Here is a 14,504-nt window from a genome sequence, read left to right as displayed (position 1 = left end):
TGACTCTTGTTTGAAACATGCTGGCTCTCTAATGTTGGCTCTTCCAAATTTAAAAAAAAAAGCTTTTTTTTTTTCTCTTAAGCTAACTGGTCTATAGCAATTTGATGAATTATACCTTTGTAAGCAAAATCGAAACATTTATCTTTTCCTCCCCACTTGGTCCCCCCAAAATTCAAAACTCCCAGTGATTATTCTTATTTTCATGGCAGTTACAATTGTTTGCTGAAGTTCAATAAGAATCTGTTCTCCTTGTAATAAGACACTACTGGAAACACTGGTTATATTACCAAGGCTTTGACTGGAAAGTCATATTTGAGGGCAACATGCACGGACCCGAACAGGACCAGACAGCTTTAAAGAACTAAGGTTCAGGGGCACCTGAGTGGCTCAGTCAGTTAAGCATCTGACCTCAGCTCAGGTCATGATCTCCTGGTTTGTGAGTACGAGCCCCACATTGGGCTCTGTGGTGACAGCTCAGAGCCTGGAGCCTCTTTCCAATTTGGTGTCTCCCTTTCTCTCTGCCCCTCCCGCACTTACTTTCTCTCTCTTTCTCTTTCTTTCTCAAAAATAAATAAACATAAAAAATAAAACAATTAAAGAGCTAAGGTTGAATTTATGGATCCAATAGCGCCCCTGGGAAATATCACCCTGATACCTTGCTCACAGAGTTCCCTGCAGCCATTCCAGGTGAGTAAAGAAGTCACTTCCTGGCAGGTGCAGGAACCTCAGGATATCTTGGTGGGGCCAGGGGGAAACCTCAAGAAGGGAGGAATTCACCCAAATCTATAGGTGTTGCAGGCAAGTCTGAGGGCAATTATTTGGCTTGGCTTCTTAGCCTCAAGAGGCTCTTCAAAGTTCAGCTCTGGGGCACCTAGGTGGCCCGGTCAGTTGAGCATCCCTTGATTTCAGCTCAGATCATGACCTTGATCGTGGGATCAAGCCCCTCATTGGGATCCTCGCTGAACCTGCTTGGGATTCCTTTTCTCTCTCCCTCTGCCCCTCCCCCACTCGAATGTGGGTACATGTGCTCTCTCTCTAAAATAAAAATAAAATTAAAAGTTCAATTTGAAACTTCCTTATGAAAAGTTCCAGCAAAGCAGATTCAAAAAGAACATACATGGCCAATCACTATTCTTGCTGCACTTATGTAAATAATTAGGCCAAGTTAAAACTGGATTTATTTTACAAATAAATTTGTCTAAATGTCGCAGATCTTTGATGGAAATGAGGGTGATTTAGAAAAATTATGTTTCAGTAACACAGCTTTGTGGATGTTACATGCTAGTTCTAATTACCTGTTTTTTTGAGTGTTTGCTGTCTCCCCATAAAACTGGGCTGGATAGTCAATTCTTCTGGTTTCCTCGCATATCTAGCCATGACTCTTCAAACTAAGGGTTCCAATTTTCTCCCACTCCCTTGACTTGAAATCATTTAAAACTAAAACTGGGGGCGCCTGGGTGACTCAGTGGAGCATCCAACTCTTGATTTCTGCTCAGGTCATGATCCCAGGGTCGTGGGATTGAGCCCTGTGTCAGGCTCTGCACAGAGCATGGAGTGTGCTTGAGGTTCTCTTTCTTTCTCTCTCTCTCTCTCTGCCCCTCACCCAAGTTTTCTCTCTCTCTCTCTCTCTCTCTCTCTCTCTCTCTCTCTCTCTCTCTCTCTTAAAAAAAAAATAAAAACCAAATAACTAAAACTTCCCTTTTCCTCAAGTGCTCTGAACTGAAGCTAGACTGCTCAAAGTAAACTTCAGAGAAATTGCCACAATAGCTCATGTTTGGAAAATCTTCTTGCCTATTGCTGTATCAAGGCCACCCGGAAAGGTCGCCAAAGACATCTGAACTACAAACTAGGAAAATCTGTCAGTCTGCCACTGCCTGCCCTCACTCCATCTAAAGATGTTTCAAGCCTGGGGATGCCTGGGTGGCTCAATTGTTAAGCATCCAACTCTTGATTTTTGCTCAGGCCATGATCTCACGTTTCATGAGTTCGAACCCTACATAGGGACCTGTGGTGACAGCGTGGAGCCTCCTTGGGATTCTCTTTCCCTCTCCCTCTCTCTATCTTTCTGCTCCTCACCACCACCCCCCCCCCCACATACACACACTCTCTCTGTCGAAATAAATAAAAACTTTTAAAAAAATGATGCTTCAAGACTGACATCTAGAAACCTTCTCACTGGCAGCACTGGGTTTGTAATTTGCTACAACCACTAATAAGGGGTTTTCTTTTGTTTCCATAGAAATTCCACTTAAAATTAATTACTTGCTTGCTTGCACAATATAGCCCTAAGTTTGAGATCCTGCTGGCATGACTGCCTCCTGAAATGGGACAAGTGTTCTAACTGAGCTGACCTTTTCTCAAGACTAAGACTGGTTCATGCGATATGGAGCAAACTTCTTACCTAAGGTCCAGAACAGTTGAACCCCAGCTACTAGTGAACCATGTTGATCTGTGTGATGTTTTTCTAAGAAAAATCTTGGTCAAAGGGGGTATCTTCCAATTACTTCTAACCAGCCCTGGGTTAGCCATGCCTTGGCAGTTGGAAAATAAGAGAAATCTACTTATTTAAAAATTAGGTTTCCCTTTCTCTATTCGCAATCTCAATGAAACCAGTTATTGTACCAACCCTCTTAAACCTTTTTATCAAACAAAAAGGGAATGAACACCAGATGGGAGTTACCTGCCTGGTTACCAAGAGGACAGATTTTGACATCTGTCTGGGAAAACATTTTTACCCTGGAGGGGAATCAGGGCTCATGATCAAGAATCTTTCTATCACCTTAGGCATGCTCACCAACAAAACTGCTGTTGTTGTTGTTGCCCAACAAAAAAGAAAATAAACGTGTTAGCCAAGGTAGTGTTTGATAAGCACGCTGCTTTGGACTATGCTTGCAAAACAGGGTAGGATATGTGCCAGTGCTAACACAACTTGCAGTGTTTATATAATGCTTCAGATTAAGAACAAACTCATTCAGATAAAAGCAGAGAGTAAGCCACTTGGCTACAGTAAATTTCCCCAGAGGGGTCTAGAGAAATTGATTTGGTTAGTGGACTCTTTTCCCAGATTCCTCAAAGGATTGGGTCAGTGTCACAGGGAATACTAAGATTTGGGTTATCTACACTTTACATTAATTAGATAACGTAATAATCAAATATGCTTTCCAATGTTGTTTCAAAACAATCAAAAAAGGAACTGATATTTTGGTCATGCCAAATGTACATGTTAAGTCAAGTACCAGGGAATATTCCCAAAGGGGTACAAAGTTGCTTCATTCCTCAAATCCAGAAACTGTGCCCTTTTGCTGCAGGAAGCAGCCAGAGTGGCCACTGTCCCAACTCCTTCAAGACACAAGAGAAAGCGAAACCATGCCCATAAGGTTAATGAGGTTGAAACTAAAAGGAAATTTGAAGCTTGTTTTTCAGAGATGTGTTTCTCCCTAATCAGCTATGGTTTCTTGCCAGACCCCACTAGCAAACCTGCTAGATGTCTCTGCAGAGGCATAAGCTGAAGGTCACAGATATGGCTCCAGCCTGTGAACAAGCATTCCTTCCCCGAGATAATGAGCTCGGCACCCAATCCAGTTTATACTGGCTCACCGAACATGCACCTAGCCCCTCACCTTGTCTTAAGAGGACCTCCCGAAGGCAGGGACCAAATTTTGTCTTTTAATGGTAAGTCTATACCCCAAAGTGAACATGGGATGTATATTACGTGTATGTTTGCCAAATGTGCAAGCTCCATCTTTCCTCCTTAAAACTCATAAGTTTCCCCACCCTTTTGATCAACATGTATGTATTCCCTGGCACTATGATAATTTAAACAAAAACGAAAGCAACAACAACAACAACAACAACAAAACAACAACCACCAAAAAACCTTGTCCTGTCCCCCTTCAGGAAGGTGGATTTGAGGCTTGCCCTTCTGTCTCCCATTTTGGCTGCCTCTTGAACAAACCCTTTCCTTGCTGCATACTCGATATCTCAGTGATTGGCTTGGCTGCGTGACAGGGCACACAAACTTGGGTTTGGTTGCAGACCTCACACTTCTATTTAAAACATGAAGAGGCCCGCTATAAAAGTTGTGTGCTTTCAGGCAGTTTTAGCTGAACACAGTCAAGACTATTTTATACTTTTTTGCCTTAAGTCTCTGAAATTATAACTGGAAGCAAAAGGTTGGCAAGATAAATATTTCGTGGCACAGAAAAACTAGGACTTATACATTTAAGCTCATGATTACTGTATATTTTCCAAATCACTGATTGTTCAATTTCATGCCTCAATCTAGGAAAGTTATGGGGGTCCTGCAGATCCTAGAACCTTATTCCATTTTTCACCTGATTGTGATCCAGGTTGACTTTCCCCATTATTGCTTTTACACAGTGAAATACACAATGACAAATTATTCAAGTCGCATTTTACCCATTAGTACATTCAGCGGGTGACTAAGAATAACAGCCTATTTGCTGAAATACTTTTTGAAATACTACATGAAAAAAATTCTGGTAGCCTGGTGATAACAACATAAAAAGTGTGATATGTCAATAACACTATAACTGACAAAGCCATCTTTGAGAAAAAAAAACATTAAGCCCCTGTCTTTATGGTCATAAAGCAACCTACCTTTCAATCTGATTATGTTAACAGGCATCTGTTATGTAAAACTTTATAGTGTCCACAGTTAACTACAAGCATGTTCTTCTTGGGGAAAAATAGTTTTTCAACTTCCACCCAGTAGCTACTATTACAAACCATATTTTTAAGCCAAAATGGAACCTAAGTAGTTAATTAAAAAAAAATAAATTATATGTAGCCTAGTTAGGGAAATAGGAGTGCTTGTGTACCTCTGATAAAGGTATAAACTAGTCTACAGTTTTTCTGGGAGAAGAGGGAGTTATGTGACAACAGAGAGGAAAAAGCCTTTTAAAAATAAACATTTTCTTTGACTCTGAAATTCCATTTCTAGGGATTCATAGTAAAAAAAATAATTAAAAAAATAATTTGAGTATGTAAGATATGTGTTATATTTGTTTACAGTGCAGGACAGAGGAACTCACTTAAAAAGTCCAACAAAGACTTAAGTGGATACCCAGATACTGGAATACTATTTAGCTGTTAAAATGAAATGCAATTCTGTATCTACTGACTTAGAAACAGGTCAATGATGCTGATGGGTTGGGTATGTTTACCAGAATGTAAGGTCACCACCCAAAATAACTACTGTAATCACGTGATTTTTACTTCCTCTTTTATAATTTTCTGTACTGTCCAGCATTTTACAATGAATATATATAACCTAATCAGAAAATGATATTTTCACTTTTTAGGAGGGGAAGCAATAAGGTTAAAAACTGGGTTAATTTAAAAAAAAAAAGAAAATTTATTGGGGCACCTGGGTGGCTCGGTCGGTTAAGCATCTGACTCTTGGTTTCAGCTCAGGTTATGATCTCATGGTTCGTGAGTTTGAGCCCCGCTTTGGGTGACCTCGAACCCTGCTTCGGGTGAGTCCCAATTCTCTCTCTCTCTCTCTCTCTCTCTCTCTGCCCCTTGCTCACTTGGGTCCTCTCTCTCTCTCTCAAAAAAAAAAATTAGGTTAACAGCCTCCAATTAAGCATGAGGAGTTCACAGTTTCTCTACGTTCCCCTTGGAAAATCATGTAAACAGTTTAAAATAATTTTTAAAGTGAAAAAGTTATTAACCACAAGGAAACACCTGAAAGGAGAGAAAGAAGACACTGGATGAGAGTTCAACAAAATTTTGGAAGACCTAAAGCAAGCAAACTAGCAGTAACTGACGGGGAGCCGAGAGAGCTAAAAGCTAACGGCCAACAGAGGACACTGACGAGAGGCAAATGGACCCCCTGAGCCCATGCCTCTGAAGACAGAGATGAGGGATACGCTGAAGAAAGAGGGTTGGCCCTCAGCTTGCACAGAGGACAGTTCTTCTCCCTGATCCTGCTCTTCCCCAGCTGGGCTGGAGACAGGTTTTCTTTTCAGAAAAGCGAACGAGAGAAACTCTGGACTCCAGGACACTAGGTACAACAGAAGGAGGGAGTAAAGCTGAGACGAAAAGGATGCTGTGGGGGTAAGAACCACCCACCCTACCCCCAGCCCCATTCCAATTTCCTCTTTTTGGCTACCGGAATAGGCAGTGAGGCTAATATCCTCCAGGCAAGGGACTGAAGAAGTCTGCTTTGTAGAAATGGAATGACTCAAGACACCAACATCTGAATAGCCTGTTGGTAAAGCCCAGTGAGCTTTCCAAACAGTATTTTAGTGCCTCGTTCTCAAATATGAATGGACAGACAAGGATCTGCAGATATAGGAGAGGCTGTGACCAAAACAAGCAGGAAGTGGAACTTGGAGGAGATAGGCAATAACAGGAGAAGTATCCTTCATAAAAGGAGTCCCTTGAACATCCTCGAAGGAATAAGAGACAAACACACTGACTGCATTCATGAAAGAGCAACAGGGTGCTACGAAAAGAACATGGAGGAAATGGGAATGAGCTCTTGAAAATTAAAATTCTGATACTGGAAATGGAAAATCCAATAGCTAGAAGAAGTGATAAAGTAGAGAGGCTCTGGGGGCGCCTGGGTGGCTCAGTCATTTAAGCATCTGACTTCAGCTCAGTACAACAGAAGGAGGGAGTAAAGCCGAGTAAAGGAGGGAATAAAATTCATGGTTCATGAGTTCAAGCCCCACATCAGGCTCTGTGCTGACAACTCAGAGCCTGGAGCCGGCTTTAGATTCTGTGTCTCCCTCTCTCTCTGCCCCTCCCCCACTTATACTCTGGCTCTCAAAAATAAATAAACATTAAAAATGTTTTTTAAAAAAAGTAGAGGGACTACGCCAGAATGTAAAACAAAAAGGATGAGATGGAAAACAAAAGATAATAAAACCAGAGGATGAAAGCAGGTGGTCCAACAGTCACAGAAACATAGTCCCAGATAAAGACACAAAGAATCTGGATGGGGAAAAACTATAAAAATAAGAAGGAGTAAACAGACAAAAAAGATAAATGGGTATTTCCCAGAACTGAAGGGCAGAGATCTCTAGATTGAAGGGGCCCACACCAAGTTAGTATCCACAACAATAAATGGTAAGAGATCCACACCAGGGCACCTCATCATGAACTATCAGAACAAAGATGGGCCATTCCGAGCACAGGCTGGGTGACCAGTCAGCAGGGATGGTTGTAACATGGAATAAGGAACTAGATAGGTTATTCTACTCTACGACATTTAAGGATCTTTCCGACATACAAATACATTTATATATGTTTCTATATATTTATTATAGTATAATACATAATGTATATATAATGTATGTGTATATACAATTTTTTTTCAAGAGGCAGGTTTTTAAAGCCCTGTATTTTACCATTAAAACAAAGAAATAGACGTCTCAAGGAGACTAATGCACAAGACATCATTAAATGACATCCAGGGACTTCAACAGACAAGTGATTTCTTACTTACTGGCATTGGCAGCTTCTCTAATTTCTTTCAGTATTTCAGCTTCCATGGCAGGGTTATTGCAGATATCGACCCAAGTTCCTTCCACTCCTTTCTGTTGTGCCAAAAGTGTCAACCTTTTCTGATTAGGAACCACAAAACTAATCACATACGACTGATCACTAAAAAATTAGAAAATAACACAAAATAGAAATTAAAACATTGAGAAAAATTGTAAGTTACTGAATGGAACAGTATACATAATTCCAAATACATATTTCTCTTATGTGTTACAGCTTCATTAAGAAGTAATAAAACCCATAGTCCTGGCATAAAGACAGACATTTAACCAATGGAACAGAACAGAGAGCCCAGGAATAAATCCTTGCATATATGGTTAAATGATCTTCAAGAAGGGTGCCATCACCACTCAGTGGGGAAATGACAGTCTCTTCAACAAACGATGTTGAGAGAATTGGATATCCATATGCAAAGGAATAAAGTTGGGCCCTTAGCCCATACCACTTACGAAAATAAACTCAAAATGGATCAAGGACCTAAACACATAAGAGCTAAAATTATAAAACATCTAGAAGAAAGCACAGGGAAGAAGATTCATGACACTGAATTTGACAATGCTTTTTTAGATATGATACCAAATGCATAGGCAACAAAAAATTGATAAATGGGACTACAACAAAAATTTAAAATTTCTACGTTACCAAAGGACACAGTCAACAGTGTGAAAAGTCAATTTATGGAATTGGAGAAGATACTGGTGAGTCATATATCTGAGAAGAGGTTAATATCTAGAATATAGAAAGAACTCCTATAACTCAATAACAACAACAAACCCCCCGAAATAACCCAATTAAAAAGTGGGCAAAGACCTGAAACTATAAAACTCCTAAAGGAAAACACAGGGGGTAAGCTCCCTTGACATCAGTCTCAACAATGTGTATTGTTGGTTTTGACACCAAAAACAAAGGCAACAAAAGCAAACATGAACAAGAGGGACTATATCAAACTAAAAAGCTCTGCACAGCAAAGGAAACCATCAACAAAATGAAAAGGCAACCTACAGAATGGGAGAAAATATTTGAAAACATATATCTGATAAAGGGTTAATATCCAAAATATGTGAAGAAGTCCTATAACTCAAGAGCAAAAAAAAAAAAAATCAAAAAATGGTCAGAGAAACCAAATAGACATTTTTGCAAAGACATACAAATGGCCAACAGGCATACAAAAAGACGCTCAACATCACTCATCATCAGGGAAATAAATGCAAATCAAAACCACAATGAGTTATCACCTCACAACCGCAAGGTTGGCTATCATCAAAAAGACAAGAGATGACAAGTGTTGGTGTAGATGTGGAGAAAAGGGACCCCGTGTGCACTGCTGGTGGAAAGGTAAATTGGTGCAGCCACTGTGGAAAACAGTATGGACATTCCTCAGAAAATTAAAAAGAGAATTACTGTACGATCCAGCAATCCAATTGCCTAGACAAAGAAATAAAAATCCAAAGGAAATGAAAACAAGATATTGAAGGGAGACGTGCATTCCCATGTTCACTGCAGCATTAGTCACAATAGGCAAGGTATGGAAACAACCTGTGCTCATCAGATGTGGGATATATATACAAGGAAATATCATTCAGTCATGGTAAAGAAGAAACTTCGGCCACTTGTGACGACATGGATGAACTCAGAGGGCATTATACTAAGCGAGATAAACCAGACAGAGAAAGACAAATACTGCGTGGTATCACTTATATGTGGAATCTTAAAAACAGGAAAAGAAGTCAAACTCCTGAAAACCAAGTAGAAAAGTGGTTTCCAGGGGTTAGGGGAAAGAGGGACAGGTTGATAAAAGGGTACGAACTCTCAGCTATAAGGTAAACAGGGCCTGAGGATCTAACGTAAAAACATGGTGACTACAGTGGAGAACACTGTATTGTATAACTGAAAGTGAGAGAAAAAATGTTTAATGAGCAAAGGACTTGACATTTCTCCAGAGGTGACATACAAATAAATGGCCATCAAGCGTATGAAAAGATGCTCCATGTCACTGATCAATAGCAGGGAGAGATCCCCTCGCACCCATTATGATGACTATCAAAAAACTAGAAACAAGTGTTGGTGAGGAGGCGGGGAAATTAGAACACTTGCGCATTGCTGGTGAGAAGGTAAAGATGGTGCTGCTGCTCTGGAAGACGGTACGGCGGGACCTCAAAACATAAAAATAGAGCTACCCTATGATCCAGCGATCCCACATCTGGGTAGATACCCAAAAGAATGGGAAGTAGGATCTTGAAGAGATATTTGTCATGTTCATAGCAATATTATTCACAATAGTCAAGGGGTGGAAGCAACTGAAGTTGTCCATCAGTGGATGAATGGATACACAAAATATGGTCTACCTGCATAATGGAACATTATTCAGCCTTAAAAAGGAAGGAGATTCTGACACATGCTACAATATACAACCCTGAGGACATTATGCTAAGTGAAATAAGCCAGTCACAAAAAGACAAATACTGTACAATTCTATTTATATGAGGTATCCAGAGTAGTCAAATTCACAGAAACAGAAAGGAGAATGGTGGGGAGCCAGGGACCACAGCCAGGAAAAATGGGGAGTTGTTTAATGGACAGAGAGTTTCAGTTCTGCAAGATAGAAAGCTCTAGAGATTGACTGCACAACAATGTGAATATACTTAACACTAGTCACCTATACACTTAGAAATGGTTAAGATGATAACCATTATATTTTGTGTTTTTTACAGTTACGTTTCTTAAAGGGTGTAATAAAGCCCATAAAAATAAACCATATTAACGTATAAAGAAAAGGATCTAACCTCTTAGGTTTCTGATTTAGAAAACTTTGACTAGGGGTGTTAACTTCTTAGGAAATTTACTTATGCTATGTCTCAGCTGTTAAGGATGTTGAATGAAGTAAGTGCTGTGGCATAGCTAAGTACTTAGCAAGACACAGAAGGTGCCCAATAATTAGTTAAAACGTCTCAATCATCTCAAATGATCTTCAAACTGTTGAACTTTCAGAAATGCGTAACATTCCCCATTGCTGATGAAAATTTGATGTTTCCCTTATGATTATACGTAATCACAATTTTTTTTTCCAATCATCCTTTTTCTGGAATAATAGGAGACACAAATGCAGCCTTTAAAATTACCTTTTGGCAAAAGCACAGATGTTGTCTATTAGTGGACAGTTCTTCAATGCAGCTTCAACTTTCCCAAGGGATACATATTCTCCTGCTTGTAACTTCACCAGATCTTTCTTCCGATCTAGAAGTCATGAAGAACGAATGGTAAATTATCCGGTCCATTTTATTAAGATCCGCACAATTCTGATTTTCCCTCAATCTCATTGCCTTAATCTTTATTTACACAGATACTTCTTCTAAAATTCTGTTATAGAATAATGCTTGTTCATGCACATCCATTACAAGGAAAACACCTAGCTGAAGAAGTACTAGCTAAAATGCTCAGTATTTTATTATAATCTTAAATACTATGATAAAGTTAATGGAAGGGACAGGGTCTTACAGCATTAGATTTGAATGACAGCTCTGCCCATTACAAGCTACATGATCCTGGGCAGGTCAGTTGACCCCACCAACCCTCAATTTTATCAGAGATACTGACCCCTACCTCATATAAGCATATAGGACAATGTCTGACATACAGAACATGGTTAATAAATGTTAATTCCCCATTTTCCTTATTTGACATTTCCTTATTAAAATGACAGTGCTCTAAGAAAGAATGTGCTGGCACAGGATGGCACAGCTTGAATAATCATCAGTGGCCTTACAACTCCATATGAATTCTGACTTGCCTACCCATAGCCTGGGAACCCACTCTACATGCTGACAGAAACCCACCTTTGATTCCAGTGCAATTAAGGATCAAGAAAAAAAAAAGTGGAGGGGATTGGTTCTAGATTAAATCATGTTTACTGGGGATTTCCCCAGTAGATCAAACTTCAGGATGAAGAACCAATTTTCCCAAGAAATCTTTAACTACATTCAGGTCAGGTACAGGTCCAGAGACAGATTTAAATGGACCGACCGCTAGAGATATGACTGAGGAAATTTTATGGCTTAAAAAGGACCTGAATGGGACTCTACAGAGTGGTCCTTCCCAGCTGGCTAGTCAAATTTTTATTTTAGCTTTTGCCTGATTAAAGGGAATAACAGAAGGGCTATTTTGGAGCTAAAAGTCTATTTCACTAGGCTTAGTGAGGGCAGTGCCAAACCAACTGACATTCTCAGAAGAACAGATTACTGTTGAGGATTTACGATTTTCTAAGGTTCCAGGATAGCTGGAGCCATATGTATAGATAGCCACTAGGGAAAATAATGTGTCCACACTGCCTCTTGGATAGGAAGGAAAATGGTGAGAATATACTGACCTATAATCTGTAAACATCCATCAGGGTGAAATTCTCCAATATCTCCAGTACAAAACCACCTTTGGCCATTTTCATCCACAGAGTAATCCTCTGCCGTTTTCTCTTCATTTTTAAAATACCCCATGGAGATATTCTGTCCACCAATTACAATTTCCCCTCTGGGGTTTGGCTTGTCATGAATTGTGTAGCCGCCTGGAAGCCATTAAATTAGTTATTGTTCTAAAACAAAATGTACTTGCATTCATTCTTAACACTCCTGTGCTAATATTTTTCTGCAGATCAAATTTTGTTACTCCTTGGGAGAACATTAGTTTCCATGTATTCACATTGACCTGAGGATAATGGGTAACTGTAATTTGGGGGCTACTGAGGAAGGCGCAATGATAATAACCAACCACCACCCATCCCAAACCTTCCCAATGACAAAATTTCACACTTAGAACGCCACTGAAGCTTGGGGTTCATAGAGCTTTAAGAAAAAATTACCCCCAAGAAGGGTAATGCTTGAAGCTGTTTTAAGTAAATTAGTAATATGCTGGTATCAATGCATTTCAGATTTTTTTCTAAGGAGGTTTTAATACAGGGGCGCCTGGGTGGCTCAACTGGTTAAGCATCTGATTTTGGCTTAGGTCATGATCTCACAGTTTGTGAGTTTGAGCCCTGCATTGGGATCTCTGCTGTCAGCACTGAATCCGTTTTGGATCTCATCTCCCTCTCTGCCCTTCCCTCTCTTGTGCTCTCTTTCTCTGAAAAATAAAAAAAAAATAATAAAACATTAAGGAGGTTTTAATACAAGAGAGCAGGTAGGGAGTGTCTACCAAAGGCAACACCATGAAGTGAGAGGGAAAGAGAAGCTATGGGAAACCGGCAGGAAACTGGATTTTCTTAACTTTGGCCTATGGCCAGTCACGACTTTAGACTTTTTAAAAAATTTTTTAATTTATTTTTGAGTGAGAGACCGAGCATGAGCAGGGGAGGGGCATAGAGAGAGGGAGTCACAGAATCTGAAGCAGGCCCCAGGCTCCAAGCTGTCAGCAGAGAGCCCAGTGCAGGGCTTGAACCCACGAACTGCAAGATCATGACCTGAGCCAAAGTCAGATGCTTAACTGACTGAGCTACCCAGGCACCCCACCCAGTCACAACTTTAAAACACTGAAATGACTTACAAGAGCTCTAAAATATTTTACCACTACTCATTACCTATTTATTATTGAATAAAGCTTAAGGGAAATATACAAAAATCTGAATTCATAAACTGAGATGTTGATTACGTTTTATGTTTAATTTTGTAATGTTTATTTATTTTTGAGAGAGAGTGCTAGAGGAGGAGAGGCAGAGAGAGAGGGAGACACAGAATCTGAAGCAGGCTCCAGGCTCTGAGCTGTCAGCACAGCACCCAACGCAGGGCTTGAACTCACGAACTGCAAGATATGACCTGAGCAGAAGTCGGACGCTTAACTGGCTGAGCCACCCAGGCGCCCCTAGGTTTTAAGTTTAAAAAGGATTCAAGCAGAGTCCTTTCAGCTGTTAGCTGCTCTTAAAAATTTTAAACTATTCAATATTTAAATATGAAATCCATTGCATATAAAATATTAAGATCATTCCTATTATATAAAACAAAGTTTCCCTCATGGCAAGGAAAACTCCAGAGACATATGCAAAAATGGCCCCACTCCCCAAAACTGATAGATACTGAAGTACAATAACAGAAAATAAAAATTAGGGGCAAAATTTGCCTTACCAAGTTGTACGATATACCTGCTTTCTCTAATTTCACTGCCTAATAAATAACCCATCTAATGAAACAGTTGTGCTGCTGAGGCTCAACACACCCAGACACATATTGTCTATGATGTCTTCAGATTTTCATCCTAAAATCGGAACAGCATTGCCATGGGAGACAGAAGGAGGACTTAGTCCCAGGATGTAAAGATCTTGGGAATGCAACTGGATTTTAAATGTGGTTTTTAAAAAGAAGTAGTTGTAGGGCACCTGGGTGGCTAGTCAGTTAAGTGTCTGACTTCAGCTCAGGTTATGATCTCATAGTTTGTGGGTTCTAGCCCCACATCAGGCTGTCTGCTCTCAGCACAGAGCTCACTTTGGATCCTCTGTCCCCCACTCTCTGCCTCTCCCACGCTCACATTCTCTCTCTCTCTCAAAAGTAAAATAAACGTTTAAAAATAAAATAAAATAAAGGGGCGCCTGGGTAGCTCAGTCGGTTAAGCGTCCGACTTCGGCTCAGGTCATGATCTCATGGTCCGTGAGTTCGAGCCCCGCGTCAGGCTCTGTGCTGACAGCTCAGAGCCTGGAGCCTGTTTCAGATTCTGTGTCTCCCTCTCTCTCTGCCCCTCCCCTGTTCATGCTCTGTCTCTCTCTGTCTCAAAAATAAATAAACGTTAAAAAAAAATAAAAAAAAAAAATAAAATAAATAAAATAAAATAAAATAAAAAGAAATAGTCATTTGCTCTTTGAGCACTGACAATAATGCACATAGGCAGAAAGTCATAGAGGAGAAACACTTAGGAACTCCAAGTTTATGTCAGATACAGCCCATTCACAGTCTTGGGTTTGAACAACCTAAGAGTATTGTCCTAGAAGGTAACTAACT

At 40.0% G+C, this 14,504-nt stretch overlaps 1 protein-coding gene across 4 annotated transcripts in view; it reads right to left on the bottom strand.

Annotated features, from left to right (window-relative positions):
• The window catches only part of ACSL4 (acyl-CoA synthetase long chain family member 4), an 87,663-nt gene that overhangs the window by 10,411 nt on the left and 62,748 nt on the right, over positions 1-14,504 (bottom strand). For all 4 annotated transcript variants that reach the window (XM_053891267.1, XM_053891268.1, XM_019426837.2 and 1 more), the window contains 3 exons: positions 11,897-12,088; positions 10,653-10,767; positions 7,478-7,635 (listed from right to left, as the gene is read on the bottom strand). In XM_053891267.1, the coding sequence (XP_053747242.1) occupies positions 7,478-7,635; positions 10,653-10,767; positions 11,897-12,088 (465 nt within the window). The remainder of the gene's footprint in view (positions 1-7,477; positions 7,636-10,652; positions 10,768-11,896; positions 12,089-14,504) is intronic.

This window comes from Panthera pardus, unplaced genomic scaffold (assembly GCF_024362965.1).
Source record: "Panthera pardus isolate Hobbes unplaced genomic scaffold, ASM2436296v1 HiC_scaffold_27, whole genome shotgun sequence".
Lineage (NCBI taxonomy): Eukaryota > Metazoa > Chordata > Mammalia > Carnivora > Felidae > Panthera > Panthera pardus.
Note: the sequence above shows the minus strand (reverse complement) of the source record. Positions and strands in the feature narration are given on the sequence as shown.